Source organism: Syngnathus acus, chromosome 10 (genome assembly GCF_901709675.1).
Source record: "Syngnathus acus chromosome 10, fSynAcu1.2, whole genome shotgun sequence".
NCBI lineage: Eukaryota > Metazoa > Chordata > Actinopteri > Syngnathiformes > Syngnathidae > Syngnathus > Syngnathus acus.
In genome coordinates this window covers 21937870-21959126 of record NC_051095.1, presented here as the reverse complement: position 1 = coordinate 21959126, position 21257 = coordinate 21937870, and the positions used below count along the sequence as shown (strand labels likewise).

At 41.6% G+C, this 21257-nt stretch overlaps 3 protein-coding genes across 3 annotated transcripts in view; 2 read left to right on the top strand and 1 right to left on the bottom strand.

The window, feature by feature from the left end:
• Window positions 1-233: 233 nt before the first annotated feature.
• agtr2 (angiotensin II receptor, type 2) lies at window positions 234-4325 on the top strand. The gene is made up of 2 exons (XM_037262252.1): window positions 234-402; window positions 890-4325. Exon 2 carries the CDS (start codon window positions 934-936, stop codon window positions 2173-2175), a length of 1242 nt encoding a protein of 413 aa, XP_037118147.1. The 5' UTR covers window positions 234-402; window positions 890-933; the 3' UTR covers window positions 2176-4325.
• A 5436-nt stretch (window positions 4326-9761) lies between these two features.
• On the top strand, window positions 9762-12958 carry LOC119129306 (SH2 domain-containing protein 1A-like). The gene is made up of 3 exons (XM_037262467.1): window positions 9762-10182; window positions 10301-10364; window positions 12214-12958. Exons 1-3 carry the CDS (start codon window positions 10046-10048, stop codon window positions 12364-12366), a joined length of 354 nt encoding a protein of 117 aa, XP_037118362.1. The 5' UTR covers window positions 9762-10045; the 3' UTR covers window positions 12367-12958.
• A 966-nt stretch (window positions 12959-13924) lies between these two features.
• The window catches only part of tenm1 (teneurin transmembrane protein 1), a 198043-nt gene continuing 190710 nt past the window's right edge, over window positions 13925-21257 (bottom strand). The window contains exons 35-38 of the mRNA XM_037262466.1: window positions 20308-20609; window positions 18375-19081; window positions 15951-16093; window positions 13925-15460 (exon numbers count right to left, since the gene is read on the bottom strand). Of these exons, the coding sequence (XP_037118361.1) occupies window positions 14705-15460; window positions 15951-16093; window positions 18375-19081; window positions 20308-20609 (1908 nt within the window). The 3' untranslated portion in view covers window positions 13925-14704. The remainder of the gene's footprint in view (window positions 15461-15950; window positions 16094-18374; window positions 19082-20307; window positions 20610-21257) is intronic.

Sequence of the window (21257 nt, the reverse complement as noted above, 5' to 3'; positions counted from 1 at the left end):
AAAAAGGCTATGCAACAGCATGCGTGCGAAACTCCCACCTTGACTTGATTATCTCGTTGTTGGACCTTTTCCTAGAAACCAAAAAGGAGGGGTAGAATGAAAATACTAACTACATTTGTGCAGATTGGCTTGAGTCCAGGTACAAGCCCGCCCCTCTGATGTTGAGAACGTGACGCGTGTGCACCTTCCCCTGTTGCGCAATCATCATGGGGGCTATAAGACCCCCCCGCAACCTCATCTGGTTTCTTAGAGGTTCCAGACACCATGTTCACTGCTTGCATACTCTGAGGCATGACATGGTTCAGGATTATTCATAGAGAGGGAGCTAACGCAGAGAGATGGACTTTAGACAAATGAGGCATTAAAACAACTCAACTCATCGGACTGGACAAACCACTTGAGGTAAAATATATTCTAGTTTAAAATAATGAAATTACTCTGTGTTGTTTGTTTTATAAGTCACAATATCTTTATTTAATGAAGTTGAAAAGGTTTGGTGATGTTTTTCCTCGTGTTTATATCCTTGACAGCCTTCTTTGAATTCAATATTTTTTTCTATTATTAATGGATTCTTCCAATGCAACCAAACCAGCTGCTTTCACTAGATTCTCCATTTCATGTCAAATTAAACTCGAGACATTTCCCATATATGGTATGAATATTTCAAAACCTGCTTTTAGGTATTAATGTGAAAACCATGTTTCTGTGAAATCCAGTAGTCGGCCAACAGGCCTTTTGTTTTGGTTTTATTAGAAGCTGACTGCAAGAGTTGTTTCCACTCGTATTGCAGATCCAGTAAGATATTTGCGCCAAATGCTAAGTTAATCACTTAGAAAAACAAATTGTGATCCATAAAAGGCGTCTGAATTTCCTTTTCGCTTCTTTCCAGTGGACCTTGGAGCACAAAAAGAAGGGAAGTGGAATTGTTCCATTATGGCAGTCCCAAATGACAGCTTGAGTTTTAACTCCACCATCTCTCCTTATACGAGCAAAAACAGTGAGAATGCGTCTGTTTGCACCGACTGGCCACCGGTACCCATGACCACCATCATCCCCTCCATCTACAGCATTATCTGCGTACTGGGCATCATTGCCAACACACTGGCCGTGTCCGTGTTGGCCCACACAAGCGCCTCGAGGAGAACTGTGGCCAACACCTTCATGCTGAACCTTTGCGTGTCGGACCTTTTGTTCCTGCTGTCCCTCCCACTCTGGGCTGTTTACTACTCGCAAGGGTACAGCTGGCTCTTCGGAAGAGTAGCCTGCAAGATCTCCGGAAGTCTTCATAATCTCAACCTGTATGCCTCCATATTCTTCATCACCTGCATGAGCGTGGACAGGTACCTTGCTCTGGTGCACCCACTGCGCTCTCAGAGTGTTCGAGACCTGAAACGTGCTAAGCTCATGTGCATCCTGGTGTGGGTTCTGGCACTGGCTTGCACGGCGCCAACCATAGCTTTGAGGGACACGCGCTACATCGAGGAGTACGACGTGGAAGCTTGTGTGATTAGCTATCCGGATCTCACCTGGTATCGCAGCCTGGCCTGGATGAAAATACTTCTGGGCTTTTTGCTGCCAATGATCATCATCTCTTGTTGCTACTGCGCCATTGGCAGACACTTCTTGGCTGGCCCTGGACTCATAAGCCTGCGGAGACCACCACACTCTGGCAGCGCATTTAAATCCTCAAGGTCACAGGACAGCTGCGGTAAACCAGAGCGACCCTCGACCACATGTGTGAACCCCAGCTCCAGTGGAAGCAAACCCATGGAGGGAAGGGGGCTGGAAAGGGTCTTATGGACTGTGGCTGCTGTTGTCTTGGCCTTCTTCCTCTGCTGGTTCCCCTTCCATTGCGTGACCTTTATTGACATACTGAAGAGTTACAACTGGTTGGACAGTTGCTGGGCACGGTGGGCTGTCCAGAATCTCACACCGCTCAGCCTCTGCTTGGGCTTCTCCAACTCTGCCATCAACCCTGTGCTGTACTGCTTCATCGGGAACCATTTCCGGGGCCGACTGGGCGCCCTCAGTAAGGGTCTGTGTGTACGTTTGAAGGCACGTGAGGAGGATCACAGTCAAAAGAGGGGCTCTTTCAGCACTAGGCTCAGTTCTTTCTCCCGAAAACTCAGTGACTTGAAAGATCTGGCAATTGTTGAAGCCTCTGCACATGCTTAGGTGACTGACGAGCTAACCACACGGGGTTGATACAGGAATAGTAAGGAGGGAAAAATACTGTCACCTGAAGATTGAGACTGATTTTGCAATTGCCAACTGATTTTTCAAAGCAACGGAGATCGTATGTTTTACTGTTTTTGAAATACAATTGCAAAGTTGTTACTGAACACAAACTTAGTCTACATTTTTCTCCATCCTTCATGCAGTGTGTGAATAGAAGGTCACCAGACTTCCGTAGAGTCCATTGTAGAACATGTTAATCTGATGCAGCATGCTTTTTCCCCAATATGACTTCTCTGCACATCCTTAATAATAAGAAGAACCGATCTGTGTTCGGTTGTTGTTCCTTTAGGTATCCTCCATGAATGCACTGAAAGGATTCAGATGGTAAAGTAAAGCACCACCTTTGGAATGTCATATTAACCTGTGTTAGCTTGTTTTTTCAGGGTCAAGTTTGTATCTGCTATACATGCTGTTCAACAAAACATTGCAGTAGCCTACAGTAAAGACCAACGGCAATTTAATTGATTTTATTTACATCTTAATCCTGTGATTACGGGTGTTTTCCTGGTTCTCTGACTTCCTTAGTCCATTATGACCACTCACACAAATGAACGGGATTTAGCATGAGGAACACACATACAGTAAATAAAAAAGTAAAAGGATAAACAGGGATTATGTTTTAATGTAAAGTACATTGTGATACACTATGGCCACATGCACAGCCCGAGTGCCAAGACAACTGCATATTCTGCTTCAGCAAAGATATAACAGCTCAGTTTTTATTGACACTGTCAGAGGTATTAATTTAACGATATGTTTATTAGGTTGTAAAACTGCACTTCACCACACTGAAGGCTGTCTAATATTATGACTATATACGATCTCTCCTTTCCTTTCAACTAATGCCATCTCACAAGCTAACAAAAGGTGAGGTTTGAAATGTTTTGGTTTGGTTTGCTATTGCTCAACTTTATGTTGTACAGTGTACAGTCGAATGGGAACTTCTAGGTCATGTTTGAAGTTACCACAATTGTATTCCCTCCAAATTATACATCGGTAATAATATCACTGATATGAATTTAAGGGGGGGCGGGGAATAAAAAGCGGCAAATACATTTGAAAATAGATTCTATGATACTTATGTATGTTCCAGTCAGAATATATCCAGCCAACAAATACCCACTTGATGTCAAAATCTGACTCGGGTATAATTTTCTTTGGAGTAAGTCACTAAGTGTGATTAAAATTTATTGTTTCACTTTTTAGAATGTAAGGCACTTAAAACATTTATTAGACCGGTAGCCAGAGAAAGGTTTATGCCTCAGTTGTCGTAAATTATCAGCATTGGTATTTACCACAATCATGGTTTATGGTTGTATAATGGCTATTACGCTTGTTTGTAGATCCTAATCATAATTAAAATGCTACAACATAATTGTTAATAAATGTATGATACACTAACACTTATTAAGATGTTGATTTCCTACAGAAGAGCATAGTAAGTTCAAATGTGGGTATTAAAATGGTGAATTCAGTTCCTCTTCAAAATAATGAAATGTTGAGCACTCACTGAACTCAACTCAAGTCAATTTAAAGCACTTTATGTGGCCGTATATTCTCTTCATGACTGGTGGTCAAATACATTTGTCAAGAGTTGCATTCTGTATCGAAATAAATACAGATATTACATTATTTCATAGGTCTACCGTCAAACAGTTAATCCAATCTCACTATTGTACAGTATTATTTAAAATATGTTGAGTAAAGTAATTCCTTTGCCTGAATTTCAAAAGAAAAACCGGACAGCAATATGTTTAGTCCCTCGTCCTCCTCGAATGATCTCACAATGCATTGCACATATCAAGGCTGTCGAACATAGTCTCATACAGATGCTCTGATAATGCATTCCAGTCCAAACACTTGTGTTGTACTAATCAATGGACTATCTTTGTCTGCTACTTGTGTCTGCTATAGATCATCCACAAATCTGACTGACCCTGGCCTGCCCCTATGTGAGCTGGGAATTCATAGAGGGGATTTGTTTTCCCTGCTGAAAGCCACCCAACACCTCGAAATCTGACGAAACCTATTATATGATTGATCAAGTGTTAGACCTTGGTGTGTATTAAAGAATTTCACATTTTTCATCACTGTCTGTTCTTTACTTGAGGATTCATTTAGGACATTGTATCTTTAATCCCTAAATTCAAAAACAAATAAGTTGTACTTTCTATTCCTTCCTTTGTCAAAATAATGCTTTTTTTCACCAATATTCACAGATGATGATACAAAATTAATAGAGAGTAATAAAGTCAATCGTAATTGAGATTTGAAGGAGCTCTTGGGAACAATGACAATGATACAACAGAATTGGAAGAGCTAGATTGTGCTATTGGACAGTATAGTCCTTGTCCTTGGTATCTTTGTAACAATTAAGTTGGTGACTTATTTTCATCAAATCCAACAATGCATTACATCAAGTCATCATTTACCATAATGCATTACATTAAGTCAACACACAGTATATTCCACTTTGTATTAAGTGTATAATTTTTTATCCTATGCTTAAATTATTCCCTTGTTAGGATAACTATTGCTAATAATCATCATCACAAACCATAAAGCAACATGTTCTTATCGAGTATGTGAATAAAACACAACATAATCCACACTTATTACTGAAAAAAATATAATAACAGACTGATTGGTGCTCATGATACGCGATAATAAGTTTAATTCACTGATGTGTGCCTTAGGGAAGCAGCCCCTGAGCAACCAAATTAATGGTCCCATTAATTGCTAAGAGTCCTGTTATGTGCATTAAAAGAGACAATTATGATTGCAGAGTTGGCTACCAGAAAATACTTTCCTCAAGCAGCAATCCCCCTCTTGCCCGCCCTGTACTAAAGGTTACGTATGTTGAATGTGGAATGCATGGTTATGTACGTATATAATTTTTTTTTCACCATCAGCAGCAATACCGTTGTCTGAATGGATTTTCTATGAAAAAGAAATTGATCCTTCATCCATTTTCTGAACCGCTTGGTCCCCACGGGGGTCGCGGGTGTGCTGGAGCCTATCCCAGCCGTCATCGGGCAGTAGGCGGGGGAAATTGATCCTTCTGTTCTATTATATTCTTATACGATATACAGCTATAAGAGATATTGATAACCAGCATTGAGAGAAAAAACAAAGAGAAAACTGAAAAGCACAACAAAAAAAACATACAAGAGACAAACCAAAGCAAGAGTCAATTGATATAAAGTATATTGTATAAAGTGTTACTAATACAATCACTTAGTTTTTCTTGTTTGTTGTGTGACAGGTTATGTCCTTTTACAATAATAATAATAATAATAATAATAATAATAATAATAATAATAGTAGTAGTAGTAATAGTAATAGTAATAGTAATAATAATAATAATAAATAATAATAATAGTAGTAGTAGTAGTAATAATAATAATAATAATAATAATAACAAACAGTAACAATTATAGTAATATCAATAATAACAGATTTCATCATTAGCCAGCTCAATCTAAAGTATATGAGTCAGGTACCCATTTCCCCCTCCTTGTATCTTGACCACATCATTTTTTTGAATATGTTAAATGCTTCACACAACTTAAAGTTGGCTCCAACATTTAAAATAATCTACAAACAAAAAAGTTAAAACGTTTAAAAGCAAAGAAAATAAATAAAAAGGTTATTCGAATTACAGATCTTCTTTAAAAAAAAAGTATTATAAATTATTAATCATGGAAACAATTTTTAACCTGGATTTAAAAGAATCATTAGGTTAATTTAGCTTTTGTTGTTGGTCAGCCCTCGAGGTTAAGCAAAGCTATGGGAACACGTTATTTGGAAAGCATGAAAGCCTCCGCCAATATTAGCGCCCTTACTTTTTTCTTTGAGAGTTGATTAAAAAAAAAAGGGAAACTATTTTGCTTATCGATAAGATTTACTGTATTTGTGCCAATCACCAGAATGGGTGTAGCACATAATTATCAGTAAAAATAAAATTTAACTTTACAAGTACATTTTAGTCTGGACTTTTAAAGGAGTTGAATTGCAACTTTAGCTTTACCAGCCTCCCCCCCTTAGGTACAGCAAGTGTATTCTTTTTCAACCTCTGATATTTGAAACTAATACGTAGTCTGGTGTCCTTTTCCTGCAGTAATAATAATCACTACGACCCCAAGTAAGAGTGACTGTAATACAGATATGGGCATACTACGGCCCGCGGGACACATCCGGCCCACGGGGCTGTTTAATCCGGCCCGCCAAACCTGAATATATTGTATTATTAAACTTTTTTTTAGTCATTTTCCCTGCAATCACTACATTTCCCCCAATAGATCGGGAAGCGCCCGCCCGCGCATTAACTCCCGGAAGCCGTGTCAGAAAGCTCGGTGCACACTCATTACGTGCACGCACTTGTGTACTACACTAAGTAGTACGGACCCAGCGCACTCCGCGCTCTATTTCCATCATTGCCGAATTTCGAGTGCGGGCTGCGACGTCAGCATTCTCGTAATTCGCGCTAGTGATGTGAATTCCAGTTCTTGTAAGTGAACTGATTCTAAAGATTCAGTTCACTTACAAGAACTGGAATTCACATCACACTCAAAAGATTCGTTCAAACGAATCGTTCAACGAATCGTCCCCCAATCAAACAATACAACACAAAACAATATAATAATAATAATAATAATAATAATAATAATAATAATAATAATAATAATAATAATAATAATAATAATAATAATAATAATAATAATAGGCGGCTCGGTGGCGCACTGGGTAGCACGTCCGCCTCACAGTTAGGAGGGTGCGGGTTCAATTCCACCTCCGGCCCTCCTTGTGCGGAGTTTGCATGTTCTCCCCGGGCCCGCGTGGGTTTTCTCCGGGCACTCCGGTTTCCTCCCACATCCGATTAGGCCGATTGAAGACTCCAAATTGTCCCTAGGTGTGAGTGCGAGTGCAAATGGTTGTTTGTCTCTGTGTGCCCTGCGATTGGCTGGCAACTGGTTCAGGGTGTCCCCCGCCTACTGCCCGATGACGGCTGGGATAGGCTCCAGCACGCCCGCGACCCCCGTGGGGACTAAAGCGGTTCAGAAAATGGATGGATGGATGGATAATAATAATAATAATAATAATAATTGGCTCGGGTAATTCACACATTACTTTCTATAATACACCTACACACTGATCCGTTGGCAACAGTCTCTCACCCGGTCGTGAACGGGAAGTTGCGTCACTGACTCGTCTCATTCGTGAACGGGAAATTACATCACGGACTCGTAAAATCCCTCCAATCTAATGTGAAATTGCAGTAGATATGTTCGGATAGCAATATTTAGGCGTATATATGCATACACGTTATTTAAAAACTACTATAAGTGTTATAAAATCAAGATTACTCAAAGAGAAGCATTATCTCCCCGTTGTTGCATCACAGCGCATCCCTTCATGCAATAAAGTTAGCCGTTAGCTTGGAGAAAACGTGCATAAAAGAAGTGGTGTTTCAGTGAGTGGTTCTTTCTTTCCTTGGCAAATTGTAAATCTACATTCTGGCTTACATAGTTCCCGCCAGGAGACGCCACACGTTCACTGACTGATTAGTTGATGCACGGGAAGGCAGTTCACCCATTAACTCGTTCGCGAACGGGAAAGTCAGGATTCGTTCCCTCACTGATCCGTTCTCGCGATGAACTGGATATGCAAATCACTGACTCGTTCACTCACAGATCCGTTCAGTTGGTGAACGGGAAATGCAATTCACGATTTGTTCGTGAACGGTAAGTTACGTCATTTTCTTCCTCGTTTTGTTTTACGGCGAGGTGGCACCAGCTTCGATGCGCATTATTGACACTTACTGGTTGAAGCCATATGAACTGAAAAAAGAACGAAATTACCACAACAAATTTTACTCCAAACCATGATGCACTAGCAAAAAAGGGTGACCAACAATATTATTGATTTCTTTGATACTTTATTTAGATGTATTCTTTCACTGATTCTTCAAGATGATGTATTTGGTCAGAATGTTTGCCGTTTGATGTGATTTCGCCTCATTAGATAAACACATTTCATAAATCTGACCTGCAAGCGCTGAAGTGATGGAAACTATTATTCATAATAACAGTGTCGTATTTAATGAGAATCACTGATAGTAACTTTTTGGTGAAATATTTGTTTTAATTCTGTTAATAAATGCATTTATTTTCAAAAAGCTTTTTTGGAATATCCATGCTTTACTACCTACTAAAAGTACAAACCTTTTGTGCAATGACCTTTACATGTCACACTACATCCATCTGCTCCTGGTTCGGCCCCCCGGTCTAAATTTAGAACCAAATTCGGCCCGCCACTCAAAAAGTTTGCCCACCCCTGCTATAATGCTTCTCAATGTAGTAATTTACAGATTGACCATTGAGTGGCGCTAACATGCTGCAGATGTATTAGGCAGCTAGACAGGACCCGTGCTGGCTGCTTACCCACACAGTCAGCCCAGAAGCCCCATGCTCATGATCTTTACAAGCTGAGGGAAAGAGAACCATGATACAGACCAATGACTCTGAGGCTACAGTTGTGACTGTAGAAACCTTCAAAGTCATTCAGACTGAAAGATTCTCAAAGTCAGAAATGTATTTTCTGTAGGAGTGTGTGGTCTCGTTAAGGACCCTTCACTGTCTCGGCATATGCGGCCTCCTAGCCTCTAATGATAATGTACATCTCAGAATGACACACCAGATGCTATGGCACGCGCTTAACAAAATGTGCATACGACATTCAATATTTTAATCACCAGCTCCTGTTTACAGCTACACTGGGCACAACAGCAATTCTGCAAGTGACAGGACAGATTGCAAGCGGAGTTTGGAGCAGCACTGCAGAATGTTGAGACACACGCGGCTTCATTAGCCGCTTCCTCGCTGTTCGGTGGATGAGGTGTATGCGTCCTTGACACTCGATCAATAGAAGGCACTGGTGAACGAGAACTGAGAAAATGAAGTGTAGGCGACTCTTGGATGGCACATTTCTTGTTACCTAACCCTACAAATTTGTGAAAACAACAAAGTCTTATGACTCAAACATGTCAAAACTGTACAATGTCTTAATGTCTTGATGCTAATTGCGCTGTGGATGTTGACAATCTACGACAATCTGTACTACTACGAACAAATCCAATGTTTAGAACTGTGAAGAAGGTGCCTTTGTGCTTTTTAGATTTGATTTGAATGAATGAGCGATTGACTGTAGTATACAAAATGGTGTCGGCCGTTTGTGGCAATTGATTGGCTGTTAGCTAGTGAGTTAGTGATGGAGGATAAGCGATAATACAGTAGACTAAAGGAAAGCCACTGCAAAGAAAATGGCACTATCGCATAAATTAAGATCAGCAAAATGTTGCCTTTCACTTCAACTTTTTCTTGCTTGATTATGAGTAGGATGGGCATTGTTCTGGATGAATTAATTTTAATTCAAAAATCCCTGACTGTGGATGGTGAGAGGAAGAATGACTCACACATGCATGCGCAGCCACCTCTCGCTGAAATAACGTGCCACTTAGGCCACCTAACTCAAGTACTTGTATCCGCCCCAAGTCATACAGCTGCATGGAGGAAGATTGCTGCGCAACGAGCCACGTGACTCAATGGATTCTTCCTGCCGCCAATGTTGAGTTGGAGGAGGAGAAGCTCAGAAAGCTCCTAAGTCAAAGCTCGAGCTTGCAAGATGTCGCCATTCCAGCGTAGGGCTCATACAGTCTTGTAGTTAAAAAGCTGAAGTGAGTGAGAAGGAGAAAAGGGGAAGCGTATTAGAAATAGAAACAACGACAAAGCAGTTGTGGTATGTAAAGATGGAAGATTTGTCTGTCTACCACGGACCCATTGGTACGATGGAGGGTGAGAGGCGACTGGCTCTGGATGGACGGGACGGCTGCTATTTGATCCGAAACAGTGACTCGATACCCGATGTCTACTGCCTCTGTGTGCTGTGAGTAGAAGAACAACTTTTCAGTGGGCTTCCATTAATCATTTCCACATAATTGATCATAATGTAGTATAGTATATACTGTACTACAGTATATATGTGTGTGTGTGTCTGTGTGTAGATACAGAGGAATTGTCTTTACATACAGACTTCACAAGCATGATGGAGGCTCATGGGCTGCAGAGGTAAGACAACCACGTTTGACATCAGTTAGAGGTCGGAATGTCAAGTTTTTGTATTGTGCGAATCTTAATTATTAAGTATAGCAAGACACTTTGGATGACTGTAGGCATCTGTTTTTGTGGAAACACTTGGGTAAAGGCCTTTTATTTGTTCCAGCATGAAAGGTAGAGCAATTCTTAAAGCAAGGCCCATAAATACTGTACATGGTTGTTTGTGGATGAATATGACCTCCATGATCTTAACCCCATTAAACCACCTTGCGGATAAACTACAATAGCCATCGTAAACCACTACAGTGGAAGGTAAAATCTCAAAAGAGCCTGAAAGTGTTAAATTCAGCTTCCAAACAAAATTTTTCTGAAAAACGTGCCCACTTTATACTTTAGTGTATAATCATTTTTATTCGATGAGATGAGACCCCACCACTTTACTCTGAGGTGCCATGCATCCAGAGAATGTCATAAAAGGGTAAACAGTGTACGAATTGTGTTTACATGTTGTTAGGAGCGGTGGTGTGGTAATCAGGTTTGGGAGTGTGCCAATATGACCCTGGGGCAAAAATAATTCATTTTCTATGACTTCCTATGGGAATAATTTCCCCGTTGTCAAAAGTATACTGTGGGCCATCCACGATACAGAAGGGGCATCCAGCCTAACAGATGGTGTCAAGGTATCGACATTAACTTTCACAATCTAGCCGCGCGAGCAGCCTTCCAACATTTTTTTAGGGAGCATCTCCATCGTTTTCTCGCCCCCAGCATTCACAGTGTTTTGCATGACACTGATAGTAGCTCTTCGGATGAGGAATGTGGAAGGTGAGATGAGTTCTATGATTGAGGCTGCAAATACAGCAACATATGGTACCACAGTCGTCATTCTGGGAACATATAGTGACAACTTATTCTGTCTTTGCTGCATGGTCAAATAAAAATCCCTTGCCATCACGTAGCACACGGACACTATCAATCATACATCATTGACGAGGACAAACATGGACTGCGCTACAGACTCAATAATCATTTATATTATTCATAACCAATATCACTTTATTGAAATATTTTTCATGGCAATACTTGCAGCCAGAGAGAGCAAAGAATTGCATGGAGATTAGAAGAAAGCAATCTGTGCTTGGTTGAATGAATGTAAAATGCATCAAGGTTATTTTTTTGTCACCATGACTGATAGTACTGAATTGAATGCAATAAGAGCTGAATAAAAGACTCTTACTTGACAAAGCCAAATTATTTTCATATGTTGAATTTAGCTCCCGCAAGTGGGCTTCTGTTTTGCCAGGTGGAGGGAATGACTTCTAAATAAATTATTTTAAATAATTAAATAAATATTTGGTTATTTTGAAGCCACATACTGTATGTTTGTGCTATTTCATTTTTAATTGGCCACAATGGAAGCTCCAGAGATGATGGCACAAGGTTCAAAAATGGATTTGTGATCAACATGAATAAATGTTTTTCTTTGTTGTTGTTGTTGACAAACAACATGTGAAAAAAGCCTAAGGGGAGTGAAGATCTCTCAGTCTGCATTTTCCTAATTTAGCCTCCAATACCCCTGTGTTTTATTTTCCCATCTGCTATTCTCGATTCTATTATCTTTAATGATAGTTCTCCTAAATTGATTGTGCCATACATTAAACATGTTTTTTCATTTTTACACACACGCACACACACACTTTTATTGCAACAGTGCATTTTTACCCTGGTCAGTCTTTGATGTATTGTGTTAAGTGCACCTGGTTCATTTAATTTCTCATCTTCCTTCTTCAGCATGGTCAAGAAAGATGAAGACTTCTCCCTTGCTCCCCGTTTTACTTTCTCCTTTATTATCATCCCCCAGACTGTTCCTGGTGTGCCGAAACGGCATTTCCGTGAAATCAAGAACTTGATAGCAGCTTTTCAGCAGCCCGGACAAGGAATTCCCGTCCCTCTGCTTTACCCTGTCACTGTCCAGAGACGGCTGAAAACAACCAGTGGTTCAGATGCCCAGTAATAGCCTGTCACTATCGCATAGCAACTCGAGTACGCTCCACCAATAGTCGTGTGCTGCTCAGGGACAGAAAAATGAGGGAAGAAATGTGACGGGAACTCTTGGTTAGGGACAAACTCGGAATGAAAAATACATTTTAAATATTCATCTCAGCCACAACTTCTTATTGTCTTTTGACACTTTCTCAGGTTTTGTCCAAACAGAAGATATCTATGCACTCCCCAAAAATCACATTAAATGACAATACAATAAATGAATGTTTTTTAAGGCCACATTGTTCCCATTTTAAAACTTTCAAAACTGTGTATGTATGTAAAATGGATTAATTTAAATCTTTTTTGCAGTCACACACTGAGCGGAAGCCATTATCAAGCTACAAGATAGTGATTCAGCTAATAAAATTGGATGAATATCAGTGGGCCAACCTGCGTACTTGCTGTTTATTCTCTTCTTTTGTGCCTCACAAAATGTCTCCTGACTTAATGGGAAGTGAGATGAAAAATATTCATCTCCTCAAACATTACTGAAAACATAAATTGACAAAAATAACAGTTTTATGTGAAAGACATGAAAAATAAAGCATTTAGGTGAAATATACTGCATAAATGAGTTCTCATTTACGACACCCACACATATGCGCTCACATAGACATCCACATGACACATTATATGGAAAAAAATTTAATTTGACATATTGAAGAGCTGATTTTCGCGAAGGGAGTACGATGGGGAGGGTGTGTGCTTCTGTCATTTTTGTGATTGACATTGCTGTCTATGCTAGATGGAAAAAAAAGTGTGAGCGTGAGACAGAGGAAGAGAGGAGTGAGCATCCATTCAGCCGGGACAGTGGTCTCCTAGCAACCGGACTTTCCCTGTTTTTCGCACCGAGACGAGCTGGACAGTATCTAACAAAGCATAATTATGGTTTAAGAACAGAACGGAAGGCTCATCTCGATGAGCTTGTCAGGAATGTGTATCACCTGCTTGCAGTCACAACATATGCAGTGTGAGGCTCTGTCATCCGCAGCCCACCAGAGAAACACAAACAATTAATGGTGGGCAGATGGTGGAATGACGCAGGGAGGGGAGGCATGTGGCTGGGGGGAGGCAGATGGAAGAGGAGGTGGATTAGTGAAGGCGAGCTTAAAAGAAAAAAAATCTTGGATAAACTTTTTTTTTTTTGGAAGTGGTTCACATGTACTCTGATTGGCATTTCCTAATGAGACGAGACAAGCTGTAGAGTACGCTGTAGCCAACTTCAAGGTCCTGCCCCTTCTGCACTCGCCACCCACTCATTGAGCCTCAGCTGTCACATTTCTTCCTCCCGGCCACAGTGGCTTTCTCTTTCCTCCTCTTGGTTCTTCTTCGTTGCCCGTGACAGATGCAGGTTTCTCGTGCAAGGCTCAGTTTGAGCCATAAGGATGGGCGATAATGACAGCACAGATTTGAGAGCAACACTGTCCCCGTGATGAGAACAAAGAGGGCACGGCAAATGTTGTGCGAGGGAGGCAAGTCGGGATACACATAAAAGCTCCAGAGACAAATGATGAGCCAGAACACCATCCCATGGCGTACTGGGATTACTCACATATAATAACTTTAATCAGCATTGGAACTCCATAAAGTCAGATTTGTTTTTTTTCAGCGAGAATATTTACTATAGCCATGTATAATTCTTTGCAAAAATGTAACTGCTCTTTCTATTGATTAACAATACTGACACTTACTTATGAACAACAGAACTTCCAGTTGAGCACTTTTTTTCCCTCAGTGTGAAAGCACTGGCTATTTACATTCTTGATTGAAGTATACACACTCATATAAACTACTGTTGGAGCACAGCAGAGGCAGCAAGCCACCATCGATTTGCTCCTCTCTTAGGGAAGTATCAGAGTCGACAAGGCCTCTCTTACACGTTATGTAAACGGGAGTATATTTGGAGTAATTGGCAACTAGAGAGCTCTTGATTTGAGTCATGAAGGAGATAATTCACCGGCAACCATAGAAGTCTTCATCTTGGGTGAATTAGAACAAAGTGAAGAAGAGCGTTCAGAACAGCAGAAGAGTCAGTTAACTCGCAGGCTAGCAGGGATACAAAAAGCAAAGCCACAACCAAACCACACTTGCTTGTGCCACTGTTAGAAACCAGACAATAATAATAAAATACCATCATTCTGTCACAGTTAAAGGCATTTTGGAAATATTTTCCCCTAATCTCTCTTCTTGTTCTTTTTTGATGACGTCATCTTTTTTTTGATACAGTGTAGAAAGGGTAGAACAAATCAGAGTTGAGTAGAAACAGGCAGTCTTTGGTGGGCTGGGGTGGGAGAACCGCTTGAGTGTTACCTGCCTCCCACCTCGCTGAGAGTCATGAAGTGGATGTTGTAGGGGCAATCGGACAGCTCTGGCTGCTGCTCTATAGGCAGGGAGTAGTAGCCGTCGTAACCCTGCACGCGTCCTGCAGATAGCAGCTGCTGCTTCTCCACGTCGCTCCACGTTCGTCCGCCTGCATCACCTAACTCCACCCGTTTCCTCTCATGGTACCACGCCCCCTCCACCGCTCTCCGCCTAGCCTCTTCCCTCACCCTCGCTCTCTCCTCATCTTCATTGCCACCATAACGGATGCACAAGCACAGCGCCCCCTGCTGGAGAGTGATGTCGGCAAACCGACGAGTCCTACCGTTGACAGTGGCACTCATTTGCGAAACGCTCACGTTGACTCCGCTCTCTAGGACGCGCCCACCGACCCCTAAGCCCAAAGCTAGGTCTTCCTCGATAGGCCGGGACTGGAGGAAGTGGTGGGTGTCACAGCCGTGCACTGTGAAGCTCAGCCCGTCCAGATGGACGGCACCGTTCAAAATGGCAGCCACTCGCCGACTGTCCTCACTGGCCACGCCGATGACTTCGGCGCTCACGCGACCATGGGAGACGGCAAAGCGGATGCTGGGGCCGAGAAGAAAGGGCCGAGAGCCGAAGGGAGGAGGTCGTGTTGGTCGGTGGCAGGTTGAGCCGACTGGTGCTGAGACGAGAGGTAAACGCTCCAAAGAGATGAAACGTCTCAGCTGCCTGCGGAGCTCACACTGGATTCCCAAAACCACCTGAACAGAAGAAGCACAATTATTATTACAGTCGACCCCCGTATACTCACGGTTCGGCATCTACAGATTTGCATATTTCTGGACTTTTTGTGTTTTTACTGTTTGTTGTATTCAAATATTAAACTTAAATCCCACATGCATAACAATTTGGAAGCCAATGCAGTTTTCCATGGACTGGAGTGGGTACGGGTCAATTTAGGACCATTTGTCAGTGAGTCAAAGTACTGAACAGTTTTCCAGGTAAAGACAAAACAATTTGGATTTTTGATCATCCATCCATCCATCCATCCATCCATCCATCCATCCATCCATCCATCCATCCATCCATCCATCCATCCATCCATCCATCCATCCATCCATCCATCCATCCATCCATCCATCCATCCATCCATCTTCTTCCGCTTATCCAGGGTCGGATTTTTGATCAAACAATGCCAATTTAAATATGTCTGCTTGGATTCAACAAATAGTACAGAAGTGGGGTATTGACCTTGCTCGAGTCCCAGTCTTGTGTCTTGGTTTGAGTCTTCATCAATTCATATGTTTGTTCCATGGGGCTGATCTCGGGCTTTGGGAAACCTGGAACAACGTTATGAAGCTGGAAGCCAAATAGCTGCAGCCAGCTGCCAATGTCTGCACAGAAATACAGAAATCAAACAAACAGGATTAAAATACAGGCAGATGTGTGTATGAAAACATATCGGGGTATACACCAATGACACTTTACCCTACCGGATCCCTTGCTGTACACTGGACAACGGCAGAACCCAGGGTTTTCTTTAGACCAATTTGAGATCCATCCACTTGCATTGCACTAGCTAGCTAACAATTTGTCTCCCTTTTTAATAAGAAAGCGTGAAAGGCCAAGCAGGAGTAAACAAAGGCGTCGCGGCTCCGCCTAGCTCTGACTGCTCAACAGTTGAATTGAATGCTCATTTGCGTCACTTTCACTCACAAAATTCACATGCACGCTTCACATATACATAGGACATAGGAGAGGAAATACAATGGCAGCAATTTGTCTGCTGATTATCTTAATACGTTTTCAATATACTAATATGTTTTCATATAATTGAATGTCTGGCTTTTTTTTTAATCATTTGGGGCACTATACAAGTCTCCTTTAATTGCTATTTAAGATTTTTTTGGGGCGGGGATGAGTAACCTACGTACATAGCCACGACTGCGCATAATATGCAGCAGAGACTCGGTTAACTCTTTATGACAAACACATTCTCTCTTTTTAATAAACAATAGAATTGCAGAAGATCATGATGGTTTAACTTCATGTTTCATTGTCGTGAAAGACAGACGACCTGACCAACATCCGACATTCGGTCTGACACGCTGTAATTCTATTTCCTTCTCTTATTCAAGCTTTTGTTTCACCCCTCTGGGAAACAGTGTGTTCTTGACAGACAAAAGAGACAAAGCATTAAAGCTTGTGTTAAAAAAAGAGAAAATACCAAACAAAACAGAAAAACAGGATGATCAGAGGCTGTCCTGTTTCTTGCCGTCGTGTTCTTCAGTCTATTCCATCTTCTCTGTCTGACACATTGCCTCACCTGTGTCATCTCATTCTCAATGGCAGATGCTTTCTATGTGCATGTGTGTATGAGCTCGTGTGTGTCTGTGTATATGTGAGAGACGGAGAGTGGGCGAGTGAGCGCAACATCTCTACCTATTGTGCTATAGTTGTCATATGGCACTTCTTACATGTCTCTCCAAGCAGTACAGTGCTTTGCAGCACGGGTTGGATGAATATATTGTGAATTGTAGGCGGGATGGAAATGTAAAAGCATATGTTTAAAAACCTGTTAACACAAGACCGTGCAGTACGCTTATCTGTAAGCCATCAAACAACTCTTGCACGCCATGCGATTTTTTGATTAACTGTTTTTCCCATTGGACTTTCAAATAGTAAATGTACCTCCACTTCTATAGCATGTACTGTACTGTCCTCATTCACTACTGTTGGTGCAGCATCAGGAGCAACGGAGCTTTCAGCACTAGTGTATATCTTGCTCAAGGACATTTTAACACAGTCACAAAGGCTGAGGATAAAACCCACAACTTTCAGGTTGGGAGATGATCACTCCATCAACTGAGACATTCTGCCTTTGGTTTGGGGCAGTTTTCCACAAATATAAATACTATGCATCAGTGGGAACGAGTAAAATTGGTTTTCTTTCCACTTAACTTATTCCAAAAGAATTATTATGAATTAAAATAAATCTTTATTCATCTGTGCCAGGAGCATTTGGTGAAAGGCACAACAAATGCTCTAACCCTAGATGAAAAAATGTACAATAAACCTGTGCATCCACCTACTGCCATTCATATTTTATATTCGGACAAAATAAGTCGTGGCTTCCCGCGAGTATATCAGCTGCGCGTTTTTGTTCAATTAAATAAATCTCACACTGAGTGAGTCAATTTGTTAGTAAATGAGATGTGATCACCATTAGTTCCATATTCATGTTATGTGTGACATTTTAGTTTGGTGATGTGCTGTAAGATTCATAATTAAAATTTACCGTAATTTTCGGACTATAAGTCGCACCGGAGTATAAGTCGCACCAGCCATAAAATGCCCAAAAAAGTGAAAAATAACATATATATGTATATAAGTCGCTCCTGAGTATAAGTCGCCCCCCCACCCAAACTATGAAAAAAAACGCGACTTATAGTCCGAAAATTACGGTAAGTGAAATTGGTTCCTTTGGTGAGCAACAGTTGGGGAACAGACAAATGAAAATACAGTAAGCGGAGTAAAATAATGCAGTGTCTACTCGCAGTGTAACAGATTTGTCATTTCGAGTCATGTAGCCACAAAGCTTGACCATTGTGCTGCAACGTTGAATCTGCTTGAGTGGTTCACATCATCCACAACATACTAGAGTGAGTAGCTCACCTGTTGTAAACTGCGTCACCTCCTCCACTCTCCCCACAGGACAGTTATTTTTGAAGGTGTACAAGTTAAAAGGTCTTGGCTCTTTGCTCAGCTCCGCCCATAGCTCATGGTTGGGTGAAGTCCAGCGACCAGCTAGAGTGTCATAATCCCGCCTTCCCAGATGGACCAGTCGTGTGAGAGGATCATATAAGCCTCCGTGAAATCCGATGATGAGCTGAAAGTCAGGGTTAGTGTCCTGATAGACTTCTCCGTAGGGGGTGTAGAGGATCTCCTTGACCAGTCGGCCCTTGCTTGAGAAAACGGCCCTTGGTGTCCCTACACTGTCACATGCGACGTAGTACTCCTCTCCACTGCTCAACTCCATGGCGATGAGGTGACCCTGCAGGTCGTAGTACAGCGACGTGATCAAGCTGCTGCTGTGGTTGTACAAGTGGCTAACCCTGGTGGGGTGTGAAAGATCCGCGTAAAAGAACTGCAGCTGCTCGCCCTGGTTCGTCATGGTGGCCACACGCCGGCCCAGTCCGTCGTATCGGTACCACACGGAGTTCTTGGATGCTCGGTTGAAGACCCGCATCAGGAGCCCATTAGAGTTGTAGTCAAACAGGTCGCTGGCTCTCTGACGAAGGAATCCGTCTTCATCCACACTGTACTGTATCTCACCGAGATGAGTGATGCGGTCTCGCTGGTCATAACGCAGTGGAACCAACCTGGAGCCAAGCACACCAGACAACAGGCTTACGTTAAATTAAAACAATGAGTTTGTAAAATGTGAAAATTCTGAAAATAGTGATTTTAATTGTCTAGTAGTTGCAGATGCAACATGAGGCCATGAAGATTTTTTTAAATAGCAGAATAAATCATCCTGAGGGTAGCAGTAATCCTGCTAAACAACTACCAATATCATGCTAGTGCCTGAGGAAAGGTTAGATGCATGCATATTTCAGATTGTAAATGTAACCATAAAAACATTGCGAGTTTATCCAGGTTGTAATAGTTAGGTGCAAAATTGACCTGCTGGAAGCATGAATGTCAAAATTCATGAGACTGCTGAACAGCTCGTGACGTAATCTGTCTGCTAGAACTTAAAGGTTTAGGTCTTTGCCATACACTTGAAGAAATAGCCCTTATTCATTGTTAAATTAACTGTTTTAAAACATCACTTTGATGGCTACTGCCCAGCTCAGTGACCTAGTGGTAGAGTGTCCGCCCTGAGACTGGAAAGTTTTGGGTTCAAACCCAGGTCATACCAAAGACTATAAAAATGGGACCCATTGTCTCCCTGCTTGGCACTCTGCATTAAGGGTTGGAATTGGGGGGTTAGATCACCAAATGATTCCCGAGCGCGGCACTGCTGCTGCTCACTGCGCCCCTCTCCCCCAGTGGAAGGATCAAAATCACATGGGGATGGGTTAAATGTAGAGGACAAATTTCACCACACCCAGATGTGTGCGTGACGATCATTGGGACTTTAACTTTTAATCCTGCTCTGGGTGTAGAGAGGTCATGTATTGTATGATCACAGACAGTAGCAAAGCAGAACAACGGTTCTCACACAAACATTCACACCTTTGGCAATTCACAGTATTCACTTATAGGCATTACAGAAGATCTTTTCTGACATGCAGATGCAAGCTTAACCACATGCACAGATAACGTGTGTATGTGCATGCATGCATAAGCTTGCATGCACAGACACACGTTATCTGTGGTGGAATTATTGTTGTTGGGGAAAGAAAGGTCACAAGTCAACCCTGACAAAAGCAAACCGCAATTACCACATTTTATTTTTTCCGATGCATGGACTACAAAGTAAGTGTGAACATTCTAATGATTTAGTGACACAGTGTCACGCACAGTATTGGTTTGTGGAGATGCTTTATCATGGTTAACCTGAAACGAGTGTGTCTAAAAAGCACCACAAATACAGGCTTACCTTGCACTGGTGCCATGACTAAGCAGGTTGATATTCCCGTTCAGGTCATAGCTATAGCGCCACTGAGGTCGCTCATTGACAGCAGCACTTTGCAGTTGGCTGTCTGCGTCATACTCATAAGTGTATCGTGTCACGTTGCTGTCCACGCCCACCCTAATGTCACAGGTGGTTGTACGTCCCGCAGAGTCATACTGGATGGTCATCCAGTAGGCGATGGATTTGAGAATCTCGTATTGGACCTCCACCACTTGGCCGTATGAGTTAAACACCTTGGTGTGCTTCATCAGATGTGTAGTGATCACCTAGGCAACATCAGCGACATGTTAACCAGCCATAGACACTATAGCTGATAAAATAAGCAAGAGAGAGGATGGATGGAAAACTTTTCAACTACACTAAATTGTCACCATAAAAGATCCCACTGCATAATATTGCAAAGACACAAAACACAATTGATAAACCCCAAAAAATGAACCGGTTTGTAAAAGGACATATACATCTGTGAACTGGGGCTATCACTGTTAAATACTTTTAGAATCGATTATTCTATCAATTATTTCATTGATTAAATGAATATGCATAAAACGTTATTTTGCATGAAAGTGTATTGCAAAGCCATTTTCCCCTAGATTATTGTTCATTATATACTCACTGTTGTTTATTTGATATTGTTTGCTGATAAAAACAACTTAAAAACATTTGCGCAATTTCACCTGTGAAGAATTAACATACTCAACCAACCTTGTTAAACTGATTCTGTTACTGATTTGGTCATTGTCTTCCATAGTAAAAGTACATGTTTGCAAATGACTTATTTTGGTTAACCATAAAAGATAACCAATCTGCTTTCACAAAGGAGTACAGAAATCAGGGAATAATTACTGTTGAGAGGCTGAAATCAGAGGGTTTGGACAATTTGAATTCACATAATGGCTCAAAACGATTACGCA